General features: G+C 54.7%; 3 protein-coding genes across 6 annotated transcripts in view; all 3 read left to right on the top strand.

Annotated features, from left to right (window-relative positions):
• Positions 1 to 354: 354 nt before the first annotated feature.
• EI24 (EI24 autophagy associated transmembrane protein) lies at positions 355 to 8,651 on the top strand. The gene is made up of 11 exons (XM_058041249.1): positions 355 to 420; positions 1,516 to 1,662; positions 3,328 to 3,473; positions 4,639 to 4,699; positions 5,702 to 5,768; positions 6,156 to 6,280; positions 6,512 to 6,631; positions 6,711 to 6,822; positions 7,539 to 7,650; positions 7,742 to 7,816; positions 7,931 to 8,651. Exons 2-11 carry the CDS (start codon positions 1,621 to 1,623, stop codon positions 8,100 to 8,102), a joined length of 1,032 nt encoding a protein of 343 aa, XP_057897232.1. The 5' UTR covers positions 355 to 420; positions 1,516 to 1,620; the 3' UTR covers positions 8,103 to 8,651.
• Positions 8,652 to 8,982: 331 nt separating this feature from the next.
• On the top strand, positions 8,983 to 17,917 carry STT3A (STT3 oligosaccharyltransferase complex catalytic subunit A). 3 transcript variants are annotated; one of them, XM_058041337.1, is made up of 19 exons: positions 8,983 to 9,045; positions 10,057 to 10,154; positions 10,280 to 10,405; positions 10,501 to 10,561; positions 11,064 to 11,185; positions 11,337 to 11,482; positions 11,722 to 11,812; positions 12,766 to 12,872; positions 13,229 to 13,393; positions 13,921 to 14,101; positions 14,574 to 14,729; positions 14,877 to 14,968; positions 15,578 to 15,733; positions 15,841 to 16,029; positions 16,481 to 16,597; positions 16,690 to 16,792; positions 17,102 to 17,290; positions 17,402 to 17,517; positions 17,602 to 17,917. In XM_058041337.1, exons 3-19 carry the CDS (start codon positions 10,318 to 10,320, stop codon positions 17,638 to 17,640), a joined length of 2,118 nt encoding a protein of 705 aa, XP_057897320.1. In that variant the 5' UTR covers positions 8,983 to 9,045; positions 10,057 to 10,154; positions 10,280 to 10,317; the 3' UTR covers positions 17,641 to 17,917. The 3 variants fall into 3 exon arrangements, with proteins under 3 accessions (XP_057897320.1, XP_057897322.1, XP_057897321.1); XM_058041339.1 differs by lacking the exon at positions 8,983 to 9,045 and adding an exon at positions 9,049 to 9,118; XM_058041338.1 differs by lacking the exon at positions 8,983 to 9,045 and adding an exon at positions 9,506 to 9,677.
• A 268-nt stretch (positions 17,918 to 18,185) lies between these two features.
• The window catches only part of CHEK1 (checkpoint kinase 1), a 9,600-nt gene continuing 8,358 nt past the window's right edge, over positions 18,186 to 19,427 (top strand). The window contains exons 1-3 of one of the 2 annotated variants that reach the window (XM_058041340.1): positions 18,186 to 18,250; positions 18,814 to 19,037; positions 19,139 to 19,203. In XM_058041340.1, the coding sequence (XP_057897323.1) occupies positions 18,186 to 18,250; positions 18,814 to 19,037; positions 19,139 to 19,203 (354 nt within the window). Of the gene's footprint in view, positions 18,251 to 18,813; positions 19,038 to 19,138; positions 19,204 to 19,427 lie in introns of those variants that run through there. The other variant, XM_058041341.1, reaches the window with a different exon arrangement.

Raw genomic sequence — 19,427 nt, forward strand, 5'->3', positions numbered from 1 at the left:
GCTCCTGGGCCCAGTACGCCCATTCCCCCCGGTATCTCCAGTATCCCCACAGTGTTCCCAGTATTCCCATTCCCCCCAGTATCCCCCCAGTATTCCCAGTATCTCCCCAGCGTTCGCAATTCCCTTCCCTGTGCATGTGGCGCCCTCTGGCGGCGGGCGGCAGCAGCGCGCACGCGCCCCTGCATTCAGGACAGAGGCGTCCGCACTGGGTTTTGGAGTATGCGCAGTTGGGGCGGTGGGCGGTGCCCGGGGCTTGTGGGCGGTGCCCCGCCATGGGCGTGTCCCATTGGCGGGCGGGGCGAGCAGCGGCGGGCGGGGCCGCGGCAGTGCGTGTGCGCGGTGCGCGCGGCGCATGCGCGGTGGGCGCGGCCGGGCCGTGTGAGCCGGGCCCGTCCCGCCGTGCGCCCCCGGCCGGCCCCGGTGAGTGCGGGGGGACCGGGGGGGCCGGGGGCGGCGTGCGGAGACACGCGCGGGGGGCACCGCCGGGAACCGCGGCCTTCCCGGCCCGAAACAAACCTCCCGGGGGCGCTGGGCACTGCGGGGGCGGCCCTGAGGGCATTTGGGAGCTGTCCCCTTCGAACACCATGTGGGAGGCTGTGGGAACAGCCCGGGGTAAAGCGCGGGGCTCCGAACTGAGGGGGACACGCGGAGCCCCGGCAGCCACGGCGGGGTCTGCCTGAGGGTCACCCCTCAGCTGCCAGGGGTGCTGACCCCCGGGTCACCCCTCAGGGTGCGCACCCCCAGCTCACCCCTCAGCTGCCAGGAGTGCTTGACCCCCGGGTTACCCCCTCAGGGGTGCTGACCCCCGGGTTACCCCCTCAGGGTGCTGACCCCCAGGTCACCCCCTCAGGGTGCGCATCCCCAGGTCACCCCTCAGCTGCCAGGGGTGCTGACCCCCGGGTTACCCCGGCTGTGAGGGGTGTGGACCCCCAGGTCACCCCCTCAGGGTTGCAGACCCCCGGGTCACCCCTCAGCCGTGAGGGTTGCAGACCCCCGGGTCACCCCCCCATTCCTGTGGGTGCCCTCCTCGGCACGGTGTTCCTTGACTCGGGTTTTTAGGAGGAAGCTGCCCGTGATTAACTCGGTAACAAATCTGGAGGTCAGTTCTGGTTCCGCAGCTTAGATCCCGGCAGGGTTTGACTCACAATAACCAAAACAAACACGTCTTTAAAATGATTTTAAACTGTTTGCGTCCCGCGGCTGCAGCAGCGCTGCCATGCCGGGGTTGGTGACTTCAGCTGCTCCAGCGCTGCCTGGAGGAACGCGAGGTTTGCATCCTGCTGGGAAAGCACGAGTTTTGGTAGCTGCTGGTTTATTTTTTGCTTCGTTTCAGAGGCTGATTTTTCTTTCTCTGGTGGTTTCCAAGAGCTGTTCCTCCAGCCCTGGGCTCGCTGGGTCCATTCCCCGGCCTGTTTTAGGGCGGCAATCCTGTTGGCAATCAGCGGGGTGTGCCTGGTCCTGGCATTCCCGGCCAGCCCGATGTCACCGGCTGTGCCCTGTGTGTTCTCTCCGCAGGCTCCTCCGTTTCCCGTCTCTCCAGGATGAGAGAGGCCTGGGCCCGGCTCTCCCCCTCTCCCTGTAGTTGATAGTTTGGGAAGCAGAGGTGATGCTGGAGTCGAGATGGCCGACAGCGTGAGAATCTTCCTTCATGACCTCGTCAGGGTGAGGCTCCTGGGCTGCTCCTGCTGCTTTGGGGGCGCCCTCCCTCCTGTGGCATGGCTTTTCTGCTCTTTCAGTGCAGATTTTGGGAATTAATAAAGGTTGAAAGAGTCTCCCTGGTGTAAGTCTTATAGAGACAGCACTGGCTGAGACATGGGGTGAGTCTGTGCAAGGATTCCTTCCAGGATTTCTGTGTTTGGATAAAATCAGGTGCATAATTGGTGTGCAGCTGGTTCTTGGTGACTTTTCCAAGGAAGGAAAAGGGTCTCCAGGTGTATTTCAACATTGTTGTGTGATGTGTCTATTGCAAAGGGCTCAGTGTTTGCTGCTTTCCTTTGGGATTTCCTTTGGGCACAAATTAATGAAAAATCACAATAATAATATTGATAATATTGACACACCTCTCTCTCCCTGTGCTGTTTTCCTCTTCTTCCCTGTGTATTGTTATATTTTGTAATCTTATAATTAATAATAATATTAATTATAATATTACAATATATAAAATACACAAAGTTTATAATGTATTTTAATATACAGTGTACAATATTGTGTATAATTTAATAATATAGCAATAATAATAAATGAGTGTCTGTGGCCACAGCAGCTCTGTCCCAGCAGTAAGGTCTGTGTCACCTCATTGTTCCCACCTTGTCTTCCATCATCCAGAGTTAAATGCAGGCTAAAAGCCTCTCATGCTGTGTCACTGAGCAATAACTCATGCTCAGAAATAACTCTGTTTGGGAAACAGACAAAGGTTTGATCAAAGCCCTGTGACCACAGCCTAAAAGCAGGAGTTGTGTCATTTCCCAGGGCTCCTACACAGCTGTAAGAGCTGCCTGGGCCTGGGATATGAATTTGGGATTGGAATTTATCCTCTTTGGGCAAGAACTCCATGAACCCAACCAGGATGGTGACACCATCCTGGCTTAGGATTTTTATTTTAAAGGGAAATTGTGACGACCATGGATATGGGATCACCTGGAGCTGGGAATAATGGGACAGGATCCCAGAGGGGTTTGGGTTGGAAGGGATCTTTAAGTCTTTCTTGCTCCATGTCCCACCTTCCACTATCCCAGGGTGCTCCAAGCCCCATCCAGCCTGGCCTTGGGCACTTCCAGGGATGGGACAGCCACAACCTCTCTGGACAAGCCGAGTCCTGAGAGGCAGCTCTGCAAATATGCCAAACATGGAGTAAGGGAAAACTTCTGGGCACTCTTATTAACAGGCTTGCATGGATGTGGCTGGTGGGAGGAAGTTTCTGGGATGAGGACAGATGCTTTTATTAGTGAAGGTATAAGCATCAAACTCACAGCATACACTGAGACTTCACACATCCCAAAGATTGGTGTAATTCCATTTTACTGGCCTCAGAAAGCTGGCAGGGGATGAGGGCCTTCCTGCCAGCCAAGAGATCAGACTCTGATTTTTTGCCAGGGTTTTAAATAGTGCAAATTGGAAGAGAATTGCACCTTTACAGATAAAATTACTGCTGGTCACAGAGATGCTGGGACATGCATTGATTTGAGTCACTGGGCCATGGAACAGAGGTGGTGCTGCTGCTCCAGCTGGGCCCAAGCAGCCAGGGAGTGAGGCCAGCCATGGCACCAGCAGGGTTTGGATGGCCTGGCTCAGCCACATGCCATTGCTCCTCTCTCCTCATGCCCACAGGGAATCAAGGACTCCATCTGGGGCATCTGCACCATCTCCAAGCTGGATGCCCGGATCCAGCAGAAAAGGGAAGAGCAGAGGCGCAGGAGAGCCAACAGTGCCCTCGCCCAGCGGAGGTTTCACATGGAAGAGAAGAAGCAAGAGAAGTGAGTGTGGGTGTGGCTGCTCACAAATGGGGTAATTCCCTTCTCCTCTGGCAGCCAGAGCCAATAAATGGGGAACATGTGGTATGAAACTCCCTTTTTGCACTGTGTCACAGAGCCAGAGCTGTTAGCAGGAGATAAGGAGTCAGGCCTTTTATGTTGTTTGATAATCAGCTTGAATTACCACTGAAAGAATGTGGATTTATGGGTTTCTTTTCCTCCTGAATCCTTGTACTATCTCAGATCTATTGTTGCTGCTGGGATCAGGGAAGAAACAGCAGCTTGGATCCAATGTCCTCATGAGTGTCTCTCTTCCTCAGCCCTGCTGTGTTTTGTGGAGTTTGGAGCTGCAGTGGCTCTGGAAATGCCAGAATTATCCCCATGCAGGAGCAAACAGCATCTGTTCCCATGTCTGACTCCCAGGATGTCTCTGCTGCCCTGATGGCACTGGGCTGGCACCTCACACAGAGGTTTTGGGCAGTAATGCACATTCTGAGACATATTTACCAATTATCGTGGCTGAAAGGTGAAAGAAAATTCTCCCATGATCCTGATACATCTCAGGGGTCTCTGCAGCTCCACATCTGGGCTGCCTCTGAAGAAAAATATAATTTTTTGTTGTTGTTGTTTATATAAATAGCTGAATTTTGGTGGTTTTCTTTATAGCAAAATCATTCTGATGTCAAGAGCTGACTGGGAAAGTGCTGCAGAGTCTCACAGAGCTGTTCTTGCATGTCCAAATAGACACCAAAACCATCCTGAGCTGAAACAGCCCCTTCTGAGACCAAAACATGCCCCAAATGTCACAGTTTTATTGTGGCAAGAGTTTGGGGAAAACAAAGCCTGAGATCTACAATATGTGCTTAAAAATCTGGAAGAAAGCTTTGCTTTTCTTCTGTTTCAGTGCAGATTTTGGGAGTTAATAAAAGTTGAAAGAGTCTCCCTGGTGTAAGTCTTGTAGAGACTGCACTGGCTGAGACATGGTGTGAATTTGTGCAGGGTTTCCTTCCAGGATTTCTGTGTTTGGATAAAATCAGGTGCACAATTGGTGTGGAGCTGGTTCTTGGTGACTTTTCCAAGGTGACCAAAATGTGGGGCAGGAGCAGTTGGCCCCTGTGAGGGAGCATTTGTCCAGGTGCTGGGACATTAACACGCCTCTCTCCCACAGTGAACCCCGGATAGTGAGCCGCATATTTCAGTGTTGTGCCTGGAATGGAGGTGTCTTCTGGGTATGTGGAGATTCTTATTTATTACAGTTTTTATTTTAAAACCCCTGTGAAAACCCATGTGCTGCTCCAGCCCTCCTAGGCTGTGAGTGGTGGCAGCAGGAATTTTTGGGAACCATCACATTGCCATCCCAATGCTGGATTTTAAGGGATTCACTATGGGATACAGGACCACAGATTTATTCAAGAGACCCACAAATGAAACTCAATCTGCTTTTCCAAGTCTTTGAAACTTCTCTCCTCTTGAACATTCAATTCTTGCTTTGCTATAGCCTGGGATAATGTTTTGCCAATTGGATATTGACGTCCTAAAGACATTTCCTCAGCTCTGGCTTGCTATGCCTGGTTCATAGGGCTGATCCTTAATGGAGCCAACACTTTATAAATCAAATAAACAAATAAATGGCTTCATTTTCTCATTACACTGGTGCAGAGTATGAGGGATGTGTGATGGTGTTCACAGGGGTCTTAGGATGGGGGAAGAGATGAGAATGTTGACTCCATGTTTCAGAAGACTTGATTTATTATTTTATATATTATATTAAAACTATACTAAAAGAATAGAAGAAAGGATTTCATCAGAAGGCTAGAAAAAGAATCATAACAAAGGCTTGTGACTGACCAAGACAGTGTGGACAGCTGGGCTGTGATTTGTCATTAATTAGAAACAACCACATGAGACCAATGACAGATGCACCTGTTGCATTCCACAGCAGCAGATAATCATTGTTTACATTTTGTTCCTGAGGCCTCCCAGCTTCTCAGGAGGAAAAGTCCTAAGGAAAGGATTTTTCAGAAAATATCATGGCTACAGGGATGGGCATGGAAATGTCAAAGTGTTCAGCTGTAGATTGTGGCTGCATTTAAACAGAAATCCTTGCTCCTCTCTATTTGTGGGTTGCTGAGGGAGGAGAGGCACATGTGCCTTGGATCTGTAGCCACCACAGGAGCACAAAATGCCCGTGCAGTGCCTCACTGAGGTTCCTTGTTTGTCTTTCCCTGCAGCTGAGTCTCTTCTTGTTCTACCGAGTGTTCATCCCCGTCCTTCAGTCGGTGACGGCGCAGATCATCGGTGGGTGCCTTTCCCCTGGGGGCTGCAGGCTGCTCAGCAGCCCATGGGGTGGATGAGTTCAGGGTCTTTGTCCCATTGAGCTGTTCCTCACACCTCTGTCTCCTTGTGCTGTTTTCCTCTTCTTCCCAGTACCCACCAATCCCATCATTAATTGTCCAGTGGAAAATCAGGGGTGGATCGCCCTGCTGTGCTCTTGGGGGTCTTGCCATTTCAAACACATTTGTCTGTGTGTTTTTGCATTTAAATAAAAATCAACTGGGTGGAAATGTGCTTTTAAAGACATTAGAGAACTAGAGTCAGGAGAAACTCCCTGTTGGCTGTGCCAGGAAGCATTTGGAGGTTCCTACACCAGTTCCTCATGTGTGTCTCTTTGTCTCTCTTCCAAAGGTGACCCTTCCTTACATGGTGATGTCTGGTCCTGGCTGGAATTCATCCTCACCTCCATTTTCAGCGCTCTCTGGGTCCTGCCCCTCTTTGTGCTCAGTAAGGTGGTCAATGCCATCTGGTTTCAGGTGGGTGACAGGAACCTGGGCCCTGCCTTGAGCAAACGGGGGGCGTTTCCTCACTGGGTGGGGCTTGCTCAGGTGGTGTGGGAGCACAGGATGAAATCCTGCCCCAAAACAGGCTCTGGGCATATCCCTGGTGGGCAAAAGCAGCTCAGGAGCATCCCCCTGGGTTTAATTTCCCTGAGGCCCCCATTGCTCTGGAGTTCCTTAGCCTGAAGCCCCTGTCTGTGCTGGCAGGACATCGCAGACCTGGCGTTCGAAGTGTCGGGCAGGAAGCCTCACCCCTTCCCCAGCGTCAGCAAAATCATCGCTGACATGTTGTTCAACCTCCTGCTGCAGGCACTTTTCCTCATCCAGGTGAGACAAACAACCACCCCACAGCTCAAGGGCTGCCCTGCCCCAAATCTGAGCATCCCTCTGTCCTTTTCTGTGCCAGGGAATGATCGTGAGCCTGTTCCCCATCGACCTCATTGGGCAGCTGATCAGCCTCCTCCACATGTCGCTGCTCTACTCGCTCTACTGCTTCGAGTACCGCTGGTTCAACAAAGGTCAGGGAGGCTCCTGCAGGGAAAGGGGGAGTTTGCCTGCATTGAGCATTTCTCTGCTGAAGGAGCATCCAATTGGGGTGTCAGGCTGAGCTCCCATCAGTTTTTATATGGGATGAAGGGTAGATGTAGGCCAGCAGAGTGCTTAGGTGGTAAGAAGGCCAGTGGTGCCTGGCCTGTACCAGCCCCAGTGTGGGCACTGGTGAGGCCTTGTGCTGTGTCCAGTTCTGGGGCCCTCAGGACAAAAAGGACATTGAGGGGCTGGAGCATGTCCAGAGATGGGGAAGAGTGTGGAGCAGCTGGGGGAGCTCAGCCTGAAGAAAAGGAGGCTCAGGGGGGTTACTCTGGTTCTGCACAACTCCGTGACAGGAGGGGACAGCAGAGGGGTTGGGCTCTGCTCCCACAGAACAAGTGACAGGATGAGAGGATATGGCTTCAGGCTGTGCTGGGGAGGTTCAGGCTGGACATCAGGGTGAATTTCTTCACTGAAAGGCTGGTCAGGCATTGGAAGGGGCTGCCCAGGGAGGTGGTGCAGTCCCATCCCTGGAGTTGTTCAGGAGGTGACTGGACGTGGCACTCAGTGCTCCGGTCTGTGGACAAGGTGGGGATTGCTCAAAGGTGGTGACTGGAGGTCCTTTCCAGCCTAAATGGTTCAGTGAAGCTGCAGTGAGGGTGTGTCCTCCCCACGGGTTCATTTCCTCGGGATTCTCCTCTTGCAGGAATCGAAATGCACCAACGGTTGTCCAACATCGAGAGGAACTGGCCCTACTACTTCGGCTTCGGCTTGCCCCTGGCATTTCTCACGGCCATGCAGTCCTCCTACATCATCAGGTGGGCGAGCCACTCTGGCCCCTCCTCCTCCTACTGACACCCACTGAGTTCCCCTTATTTAATTGTATTTTATTGTGCTTTTCCCTTGCAGTGGTTGCCTCTTCTCCATCCTTTTCCCTCTCTTCATCATCAGCGCCAATGAAGCCAGGACCCCCGGCAAAACCTAGTGAGTATCCTTCATTTCCAGCCACCCAGTGACCCCTGTCCAGCACCCCAGTGCTCCCCAAAACCCTGCGGGGGTGTTTGGCATCCAGAGCTGACGGACTCTCTTCCCTTTCAGCCACTTCCAGCTCCGTCTCTTCTCCCTGGTGGTTTTCCTCAGCAACAGACTCTTCCACAAGACCGTTTACCTTCAGTCCGCCCTGAGCGGTGCTTCCTCCTCCCCCTCCTCCTCCTCCTCCTCCTCCTCCTCGCCCTCTCCTGCCAAACACGCGGCTGCTCCGGGGCACTGAGCTGCCCCCAGAGCCCGGGGAGGGGGGACCCCACGGGCTCCTCTGCGCCCCCGATCTCCAGGGTCGGGCAGGACCCAGCCTGACCAGGTGTCACTGTCAGCTCTGCGTCTCCCCCTGGAAATATTTTTGGGGGACAAATCTGGGTTTTTAACACCTTTGTGAGTTTCCAGGAGCCGGGTTGTGCCCTGCGCTTGTTTTATAGTGGACTCTTTTGTACGCCTTTCCCGTGCCATGTCCCCGCTCGGGCCGTGGGTCGCCAGCCCGTCACCCGTTTTGCCGTTGTGTCCCTGCCGTGTCTCCCCCGTGTCCCTCGTCCCCCTTCCCGCTCCCTCCATCTCCCCTAACTCAGGTCGTGGGAGGGGGGCGGGCATTTCCGGGAGCTCCCGCTGCCGTCGAGCACAGCGTCCCCGTGCCGTGCATGTACCGTTTCTGTCGGGTCGGGGAAGGAACCGGTGACGTTCAGACCCCTTTGGATATTTCGGGCCGGTTTATCAACTTTTCTCTAGTATTTTCACACTGAAACATTAAACGGAGAGACCACGATTCTCAGCCCTTCTGTTGTGCCGCTCTCGTTCCTGCGGGCGGGGTTCCCGGGCCGGGCTCCCCCCGCGCCCACGGTGGTTCCGCCGCCCACGTGGCCAGGCCCGCGCGCTTCCGCTTCCGCCCACGTGACCCCCGCGGCCCCGCCAACCCGGACGGACACGTCACGGCTCGTTCCCCGCCGGCACCGCCCACCTCCCGCTCCACCAATGGGAAGGCGCCGTGCTCCTCACGCGCCGCCCCGCGTCCGATTGAGTTTTCGGCGCTTCGGCCAATGAGCGCGGCCGCTCTTGGAGTGGCGTGCGCGACGACCAATGGGAAGCGAGCGGGGGCGGGGCGCGGGCTGGCGGCGGCGGCAGCAGGGCGGCTGCGCGGGGCGGATGGACGGGCCGGCGGGGCAGCGGTGAGGGACGGGATCGGCACCGGCACCGGGAGCCGAGCGGGGCCGGGGGAGCTGCGGGCCCTGCGCCGTGCAGGTGCAGGGGTGCCCGGGCTGCGGGGTGTGCGGGGCCTGAGGGGTCACGGCGTGCCCGGGCCTTGGAGGGGCGTGTGGGGAGAGGGAGCGCGGGGGTTGAGGGGTCCCGAGCGTGAGGGCTGAGACCCCGGCGCTGCTCAGGGCCCGGAGCCTGGCGGGGGCAGCGCGGGGTCGGGAGCGCTCCGTGTCAGGGCAGTTCCTGGGGGTGAGGGGTCCCCCCCGAGGGCATCGGGGCACCCCGGGCAGAGCCGCTGGTGCCCGGAGGCGCCTGCACTGCGCTCCGTTATGGCGGGGCATCCAGGCAATGACCACCGCCGGTGTTTGTACCGGGCAGTGCCCGGCGTGCGCCCGCCGGAATCACTGCTGGGCACTGCCAGGCTTTTCCAGGCCCGGGGTGTTCGGGTTTTAAATCTCAGCCTGTCCCACTGCGTCCTGCCTAGTGTTGTAGCTCAGAGACCTGAACTGCACATTTAGGGACCCGTGATGGGACTGAGCACTGCGAGGGGTTTTCCTGACTGATTGGGCAAGGAACGATTTGAAGAAATCTGAGTGTTTTCAAGGTAGAAAAATGTTAAAGCTGTGATTGTTCAGTAAGTGTGTCACTTCCTCGGTTTGCAACCCAGGGTTTCTGTGGCTTTTCCTTCCCTCAGGGAAGTCGAATTAAACAGCCTGGTGTGAGCAAAACCAATTTACTGCCCTGGTCTGCATTAACAAACTACTGGGAGATATATATATATGTATATGTATTTGACATAAGTGATCCAAACTGGCTGTAACCAGGGGCCATTCAGATCTCCTGTGTGTGAGAAAAAACACCCATTTCTTCCATTCTCCAATTTTTTGTGCATTACTTGCAGGTGACGGTTACACTGCAGAGAGCATCCAGAGGGAGGGCAGGGGTTTGCTCAAGTTAACCCTGTGGTTTTGTTCTGTGCACAGAGAAACAGGCAAGTCCTCTGCCCCGGAGAAGTTCTGGGCTCTGTAAAGGAAGGAAAACCAGCCGGGGTTTGGGGTGACAGCTCAGATCAGGACAGGAGGTGAGAGGTTTGTGGGGGGAGGCACAAGCACCTGGCAGGGGTGAAGGCTGGGCCAGAGGGGGGCATTTAAAATCCAAAGGCTCCTGAAGGCTTTAAAGGCTTTTGATGTTCCTGATTGTGTTTAGGTGTTCAGGGATCCTCAGGCCCTGCATTTGATGTGAGAATGACCAAGCTGGGGTTCCTCCGGCTCTCCTATGAGAAGCAGGACACGCTGCTCAAGCTCCTCATCCTGTCCATGGCAGCTGTCCTGTGTAAGTCTGTGCCCTCAGGGGTGGCTCCTGGTGCAGGAAAACCGAGGGTGACTCCTGAGCTCTGTGTGTTCACTCTGCCCCTTCTCTGTTTGCAGCTTTCTCCACGAGGCTTTTCTCCGTCCTGAGATTTGAAAGTGTCATCCATGAGTTTGACCCGTAAGTGTTGGTTCCTCTTTTCCTGGGGGCCTGTTGGGCTTTTCCTGTTCTGGAGCACACAGAATTCAGGTGATGGTGCCAGGCTCAAGTAAATCTCTATTGAAGATGTGGGATTTGGAGGACATGTTTCAGTTCAGCTTGGATTTTCTCTTCCACACCCAAATTTCCTTGGTGCCCAGGGCTCTTGCTGCAGCCCAGATGCAAGAATCACCTGCTGTTGCTTTTCTCCTGGGATGTGGTTACTCCTGACTTGGGACAGCAGGAGAGAGAGCTCCTGGCACGATTTGTGTCTGTCCCAAGCTTGTTGCTGATTGAATCAATCCCAAGGGCCACTGTCACCTTTGTAAACACACTATTAGTCCCACTGGGAGGAGGAATGAACCTTTGCAGCTGAGGTTTGGGCCAGTTCTCTATTCAGGGAACACATGGAGCAGCCCCCACAGTGGGCTGTGACACAGATACCTGTCACTGGCACAGGTGTCACACCCTGTCACCCTTACAGGTACTTCAACTACCGCACCACCCGCTTCCTGGCCGAGGAGGGCTTCTACAAATTCCACAACTGGTTTGATGACCGAGCGTGGTACCCCCTGGGCAGGATCATCGGGGGAACCATTTACCCAGGTAAAGCTTTGCCAAGCTGAAATGCACCTGGGGAGAGGGAAAATCAGGGTGGGGGCTGCTCCATGAGTGCCAGCTTGGGGATGCATCCTTGGCAGCAGCTCCCTCCTGGTGGCTCTGGAGCACCCTGATAATGTTTCGTTTCCATGCCCAGGCCTGATGATCACATCAGCAGCGATTTACCACGTGCTGCACTTCTTCCACATCACCATCGACATCCGCAACGTCTGCGTGTTCCTGGCTCCCCTCTTCTCCTCCTTCACCACCATTGTGACTTACCACCTCACCAAAGAGCTCAAGGTACAGGGGCCAGCAGGGTGTGCCCCACAGGCTTTGGCTTTCCAGAGGAGTGGGACTGTTTGCCATTTGGGAGAGCAGCTGGGTCAGAGGTTTGGAGGTGAATACCACACTCCTCAAAACCCCAACCTTCTGGGAAGTGGCAGATCTGTTTGAAAACTTTATTTCCACACATGATTTTTATTCTTTTTAGCAATAAAATCCCTAAACCCAGATGTCTCTTCCCTGGCTGTTTTTCCCAGGATGCAGGGGCAGGACTCCTTGCTGCTGCCATGATTGCTGTTGTGCCTGGATACATCTCTCGCTCTGTTGCTGGCTCCTATGATAATGAAGGTGAGTTTGTGATCCTCAGGGAAAGCTGAGATCAGGTGAGTTCAGTGGAAGGGTAAACCTGAAGGCTGAGTAGAAGCTTAGATGGAGGCAGGACATAAAGTTATAGGGTGGAAGCTATAATTTTTTGAGTCAAAATCAACTGTTAGTTAGACTAACTTTCTGTTATTCTGCTCATTCTAACCCACCTTGGATTCATTCCTATCCTAGCCCTAGTGTAAGGAGGAAGATGAGTAAGGAGGTTCAGGTTAGGGTGGCAGTGGGAGATTGTAGCTGGGTGGCTCATGGTAGTGGGAGGAGTAGGGCAATCTCTAGGTTGAATAGGAAGAATAGGATGGCTGCTAGGAAGAAGTGGATTGGGTGCTGGAAAGTGGTGCTGGAAGATGCTGCAGATCACAAGAGAGGTCTGTCCTTTCCTGGTGATCCCTGCTGGGTTTGTGCTGAACAAACCTGACCCATCAGAGATCAGAGATGGTTTTTGGCCATGCTGTGGAGCAGAGGGAGTGTCTCCCAGCTCTGGCAGTGGGTTTACTCCAGTATCCCTGTTTGCCAGTCAAAAGGATTTTGTCACCTCCCCAAACTCTGCCTGGAACTGGAGCTACTGTGTGGTTCCTCTGTGCTTTTATCCCTGTTCCAGCAGTGACATTGGGACTGGCAAAGACAGCAATCTCACTGCCACAGCCTGGGGCAGAGGAGGATCCTGGCTCCTGTGCTGCAGCTGGGCTTTTGGGGGCTGTGTAGGAGTTCTCCCAGCTGGTGTGGCTGGAAGAAGCCACGTGAGCTGTTAGACACAAACACCACAGTGTTTCAGTGTACAAACCAGATGTCAAGTGCTTTTCCCAGGCCTAGCTCTTTGTGTGATGGAGCAGCAAAAGCATTTCCAGATCTGTTTTTAATGGTTTGAGTTCTCTGCTGTGCCCCAGGGATGGCATTTACAGCTCTGGCTCCTTCCACAGGTATTGCCATATTCTGCATGCTCTTGACCTACTACATGTGGATCAAAGCTGTCAAAACTGGCTCCATCTATTGGGCAGCCATGTGTGCCCTTGCCTATTTCTACATGGTGAGTGTCCCTTCTCCCAGCTCTGGGGTAACCCTGGCTCTGAGATCCCTCTGGATGCACTCAGCAGGCAGCCATGGTGTGCTGTTCTGTGGCAGTGTGTCCAGAGAGCTAAAGCCTCTATGGAGGTGGGAAGGGAATGGGTCCTTTCTTGCAAAACTAGTGGGTTTTGGGTGAGGTGTTCTTAGTAGTGTTGAAAAAATCCATGTTTCTGTCAGTTTTGGAGGATCCTGGCTGGTATTGCTACTGTGTGAAAATCCTGCCTGTAATCCTAGGAAAGCTGAACCTCTGTGTTTCACCTCAGCTCTGCAGCTGTTCAGCCTGGAACTTGTGGTGTGTGTCTGCTTTGTGTCCTGCAGGTCTCCTCGTGGGGTGGCTACGTGTTCCTCATCAACCTCATCCCCCTGCACGTGCTGGTGCTGATGCTCACCGGGCGCTTCTCCCACAGGATCTACGTGGCCTATTGCACAGTCTACTGCCTGGGGACCATCCTCTCCATGCAGATCTCCTTTGTTGGCTTCCAGGTGGGCACCAGCAGGGTTTGAACTCAGGGATGGCTTCTAACAGTGCTGACACCTGGTTTTACTTCTTGCCCTTCATCACTGAGGTTATGAGTGGGTGCTGACTCCTTGTTCCAGCTTCCATTATGCTGATTCCTTGCCACCTTTACAAAATGAGCCTTTGGCTGTGCTGGATGACTTTCAAAGTGTCTAATAACCTTCAAAGGACCTAATAACCTTCCCAGCACCATTTGTCTTTCATAAAAATATCTTTGGTTTTGCTGAAGGAAGCACTCATACCGTGTGTGTCTTGGTATGGCAGGAAACAGGCCTGCCCAGCTCATGTTTTCAAGAGAATCTGGTTAATTTTCTACATGGATTCTTATCAGAATCAAAGCAGATGTAGGAAAAGAGCTCGTGCCAGTCACAGGGAGGGAACATTTGAACATTTTCCTGTGGCTGGCAGAGATTGTGCCCAGCAGTGATTTGTGGAAAAAGCCAGTAATGGCTCCTGTTCATCTATGTCTGACCATGTTCTGCCCCCCTCCCAGCCTGTCCTCTCCTCAGAGCACATGGCTGCCCTTGGAGTCTTCGGCCTGTGCCAGATCCATGCCTTTGTGGACTACCTCCGGAGCAAGCTGAACCCTCAGCAGTTTGAGATCCTCTTCAGGAGTGTCATCTCCCTGGTCGGCTTCGTCCTCCTCTCTGTCGGGGCTGTGCTGATGCTCACAGGTAGCCTGAGGCTGTGGCCATTGCAAGGGTGTTTCACCCTCTTTCCTTGCTTCCCAAGGCATGGAATTTGTCCATCTGAAACTCTGTGTTAATGTGGTGCCAGTGCTGTGAGTCCCTCAAAGGGGGAGGTTGGGACCAGCGTGAATTTGTGCATTAGCAAGGAATATTTAAGCAGCAGCTGTAAGACAGGAGGGGCAGAGACTCTGGGGACACCAGGCTGGTGCTGCAGATACTGGTTGTTGCTCTGTAGTAGCAAAGAGATGCTAAAGGTAGAGGTTGAGCAGGGAGGAGATTTAACAGTGAAATTGTATTGTATTTCCTTTCCAAAATGGCAGGTTTGAGTAGTAGAGATTCCAAATGAGGTCTGGGATCACTCATTCAGCCTCACATGTGGTTCCCTGGGAGAGTATGTGTCAACATTTGCTGTTACTCTGCTGGATCCAAAGAGGGTTTGTTTTCTGCACTTTCCTAGGGAAAATCTCCCCATGGACGGGGCGTTTCTATTCCCTGCTGGACCCTTCCTATGCCAAGAACAACATCCCCATCATCGCCTCTGTCTCTGAGCACCAGCCCACCACTTGGTCCTCCTACTACTTCGACCTGCAGCTCCTTGTTTTCATGTTCCCAGGTGAGTTGCTACATCCTGAGTTACTCACCAGAGGGTTTTCCTGCCTCTTGGCTGTGCCAAGCCTTCTGTGTCCTGCTGTGTCCCTCAGTGCCTGGTTTAATTTCATCTCTGAGCTGAACCTGACCTCTTTTTTTCCCCCCCTCACAGTTGGTCTCTACTACTGCTTCAGCAACCTCTCAGATGCCCGTATCTTCATCATCATGTACGGGGTGACCAGCATGTACTTCTCAGCTGTCATGGTGAGGGCTGCGGGCACCAGCACTGCCTCTGAGTGCTCATAACAATTTGATTTGTTTTTCTGAATTTAGTGATGGTTCTTTCACCCTGAGGACTTTTCTCCCTTCCATAAACGTGGTTTTGTTTTGTCCCTCTGCAGTGAGGGAAGGTGAAGTTGCAAAACTCAGTGGTTTGGGTGTGACTGTCCCTGGGGCTAGTGCTGCCTGGTCAGGGTTCTGATCTCCCAGAGCACCCAGTGCAATCTCAGACAAATTCTCTGGGTTTTGAGGCAGGGAGTGCTGACAAACAGTTGTTGATGAGCCCATTTCCACTCTTCCTGTGGCACCCTGAACACTAAATGTGGTTGAGTTCTGGTGTGGAGGCAGCTACCAGTCCTTGCTTCCACCTAAGATTGCTGAAGTGACCAAAATTTCCCCTGTGGGCCAATTTTGAGCATTTCAAGGAATTTCCCTCAGGGGTGTCTGAGATGGTGGCAGCTCCCCACTAAAAACCAACCACAGGTTTATCCCAAGGCTGATATATCCACTGAATTGGTGCTGGATTAGGAATGGCATCCAATTCCCTTGGATTTTTGCTGGATTCCTTCTCCAGCAGTTCTGCTGTTGCCACAGGTGCGTCTCATGCTGGTGCTGGCTCCGGTGATGTGCATCCTGTCTGGCATCGGGGTCTCTCAGGTGTTGTCCACCTACATGAAGAACCTGGATATCAGCCGGCCAGACAAGAAGAGCAAAAAGCAGCAGGACTCCACCTACCCCATTAAAAACGAGGTGAGCACCAGGGGCTGGCTCAGGAACACACCTGCTGTTGATGGGCTGACTGCGGGAGGCTGACGGCCCCGTCCCTCCAGTGCTGAGACCCGGGGTTGTTCCCACAGGTTGCCAGTGGCATGATCCTGGTCATGGCGTTTTTCCTGATCACCTACACCTTCCACTCCACCTGGGTGACCAGTGAGGCCTATTCCTCCCCCTCCATCGTCCTCTCTGCCCGTGGTGGTGATGGCAGCAGGATCATCTTCGATGACTTCCGAGAGGCGTATTACTGGCTGCGGCACAACACGCCGGAGGTGCGGGTGTGACCGTGTTCACAGGGGTCTGGGGATGAGGGGAGAGACAAGGATCTGACTCCATGCTTCAGAAGGCTTGATTTGTTATTTTATGATATATATTATATTGAAACTATACTAAAAGAATAGAAGAAAGGATTTCATCAGAAGGCTGGCTAAGAATGGAAAAAGAATGAAGATAACAAAAGCTTGTGTCTTGGACAGAGAGTCTGTGATTTGCCATAAATTACAAACAACCACACGAGACCAATCACAGATGCACCTGTTGCATTCCACAGCAGCAGATAACCATTGTTTCCATTTTGTTCCTGAGGCCTCTCAGCTTCTCAGGAGGAAAAATCCTAAGGAAAGGATTTTTCATAAAATGTGTCTGTGACAGTATGGGGTGTTGGGGCCTTGGGCACCCCACAATGCCCACTGAGGCACTGATGCCCGGCCATGTTTGGTGCAGGATGCCAAGGTGATGTCCTGGTGGGACTATGGGTACCAGATCACTGCCATGGCCAACCGGACCATCCTGGTGGACAACAACACCTGGAACAACACACACATCTCCCGTGTCGGCCAGGTGGGTCCCTCCCTCCCCCCCTGCCTTTGCCAGCATTTCTGGGCACCACATCAGCACTGGCTGACACCACATCTGTGCTGGTGTCACCCCAGGCCATGGCATCAACGGAGGAGAAAGCCTATGAGATCATGAGGGAGCTGGACGTCAGCTACGTGCTGGTGATCTTTGGTGGCCTCACCGGGTACTCATCGGACGGTGAGATCCTGCTGCGATCCGGGTCAGACCCAGCTGGGGGTGCTGGTGGCAGAATCCCACCTCCAGCTGGGGCTGTGGAGTGAAAACGGGGCCAGAATGCTCCTCTCTGGAGCTCTCCCTCATCTCAACCTTGCTTTTGCCCCCCCCCACATCACCTCAACCCTCCCTCCTGGCTCCCCAGCTCAACTTGGCTCCTCATTCTTTTACCTCATCCCAACTTGTTCTTTCACCCCAACGCAACCCCTCGCTCTTGGCCCCCCAAATCAACTCAAGCCCTCATTCTTTGCCCCTCACCTCTCTGCCTTGCAGACATCAACAAGTTCCTGTGGATGGTGCGGATCGGGGGCAGCACGGACACGGGCAGGCACATCAAGGAGCACGACTATTACACCCCCACCGGGGAGTTCCGGGTGGACCGCGAGGGCTCCCCGGTGCTGCTCAACTGCCTCATGTACAAGATGTGCTACTACCGCTTCGGCCAGGTCTACACTGAGGCCAGTGAGTCCCTGAGTCACCCTGGGGTGTGGCACAGCTTCTGGGGGACCCCACTGTGCCCTGATATCTCTGGGTAAGATACAGCAGCACTGCCTGTGCTTTCCTCTCTCCCAGAGCGACCGCCAGGCTACGACCGGGTGAGGAACGCAGAAATCGGCAACAAGGACTTTGAGCTGGACGTGCTGGAGGAGGCGTACACCACAGAGCACTGGCTGGTCCGAATATACAAGGTATGGCACCAGAGCAAGCCCAGACCTGCTCAGTTTGGGAAAAAAACATGGAATTGTACCTAATGAACTTTCTTTACTGCCCAGGTGAAAGATTTGGACAACCGCGGGTTGTCGAGGACGTAGAGGAGCCGGCGCCGGCCGCGCCAGACACCGCACTGACCCAGCCTTGCCTGTGCAGCAGAGATTCGGGGGTTTGCTGGGGGTTCGAGGGGGGCTCTTTCGGGTTTGTTTTATACCGTTTGTAAGCGCAGGCAGCGGCGGGAGCACCCTGCCCGCCCCGTCCTGCTGGCAGTGATTTTTATATACACACGGAGCCGTCGCCAAATCAGGAATTGCGGCTCTCATCGGGGCTGATTGACCAGGAATTGTAAAGAATGCAAATAAATAAAAATCAATTTGATGGGTTTCTCTCTGAATTCTGTCAGAGGGGCGTTGGAGCCGTTTAGCTGATATTAACCGATTTGAATGTAAATACAGGCGGGGGCGTGGCCTGCAATGGGCGCGGGAGTCCGGGTGGGGGCGGGGCCTGGCGGGGTGTGGGCGTGGCTTTGTGCGTGCGCGCGCAGGGCGGGGCGGGGCTCGCGGCGGTGGCGGGAAAGGGCGGCGTGGCCGGGCCGCTGCCGGGACCGGGACCGGGATCGCGGCTCCGAGCGGGCCCGGGGCCGGGGATGGCGGTGCCCTTCGTGGAGGACTGGGACCTGGTGCAGACGCTGGGCGAAGGCGCCTACGGGGAGTGAGTGCGGCGGGGCCGGGGGGCGCGGGGTTGCTGCCGGCCAGGTCCGCCCCTTGCACGCCCCCGCCCTGCCCCTTGCGCGGCCCGGGCCCCGCCCTGCCCCTTGCACGGCCCCTGTCCCCTCTGCCCCCCGTGTGCCACTTGCACACCTCCTGTTTGTCCCTGCGTGGTTCTGCGTGGACATTGCGTGCCCGCTGTTTGCTCCCCTCTTGGCCATCACACGCCGTGTGTGTGCCCACAGCTCGCCCAGTCCGCGCTGCTCGCCCGTCACATGCCCGCCGTTTGTCCCCTCGGGTCGTGGCACGTCCTCTGTGCCCGCTGCTCGCCCATCACACCCCCTTGCACCCCCGTGTGCCCATGGTGCGCCTCCCCGTGCCTGCATTCCCTGCCTGCTCCTGCCCGCACCATTTGCTGCCCATTCCCTGCCCGTTCCTTGCCTTCAGTGCCAATATTCCCTGCCTGCTGCCATCTCCACGGGCAGAACTTTCTCCCCATTCCCTGCCTGCTGCCTGTCTTTGGGGGAGGCATTGCCATGCCCACTCCCTGTTCCGTGCCCTCCGCAGGGTGCAGCTGGCCGTGAACCGCCGCACCGAGGAGGCCGTGGCCGTGAAAATCGTGGACATGAAGCGCGCGGCCGAGTGCCCGGAGAACATCAAGAAGGAAATCTGCATCAACAAGATGCTGAGCCACGAGAACGTCGTCCGGTTCTACGGACACCGGCGGGAGGGCGCCACGCAGTACCTGTTCCTGGAGTACTGCCGCGGCGGGGAGCTCTTCGACCGCATCGGTGCGCACGGGGCCCCGGGGATGTAGGGGCAGCGGGACACCCTAAATTGTCATCCCCACACGGCTCAGGGCTGCTCTTCCCTTCTTCTTCCCCACGTGCAGAGCCAGATGTCGGGATGCCAGAGCCGGAGGCGCAGCGGTTCTTCCAGCAGTTGATTGCCGGCGTGGTGAGTGCTCAGCAGCGGCAGTGCCACGGGTGCCCGGCAATGCCACGGGTGCCAGCGGCGATTCCTGCACAGTGCTGACCCCCGACCCTTACCGTGATTCCTACACGGTGCTGACCCTTGCCATGATTCCCATATCATGCTGACCCTCTGATCCTTGCCATGATTCCTGCCCAGTGCTGATCCTTGCTATGATTCCCACATCATAATGAACCCCTGACTCTTGC

Source organism: Melospiza georgiana, chromosome 27 (genome assembly GCF_028018845.1).
Source record: "Melospiza georgiana isolate bMelGeo1 chromosome 27, bMelGeo1.pri, whole genome shotgun sequence".
In the NCBI taxonomy this organism is placed as follows: Eukaryota; Metazoa; Chordata; class Aves; order Passeriformes; family Passerellidae; genus Melospiza; species Melospiza georgiana.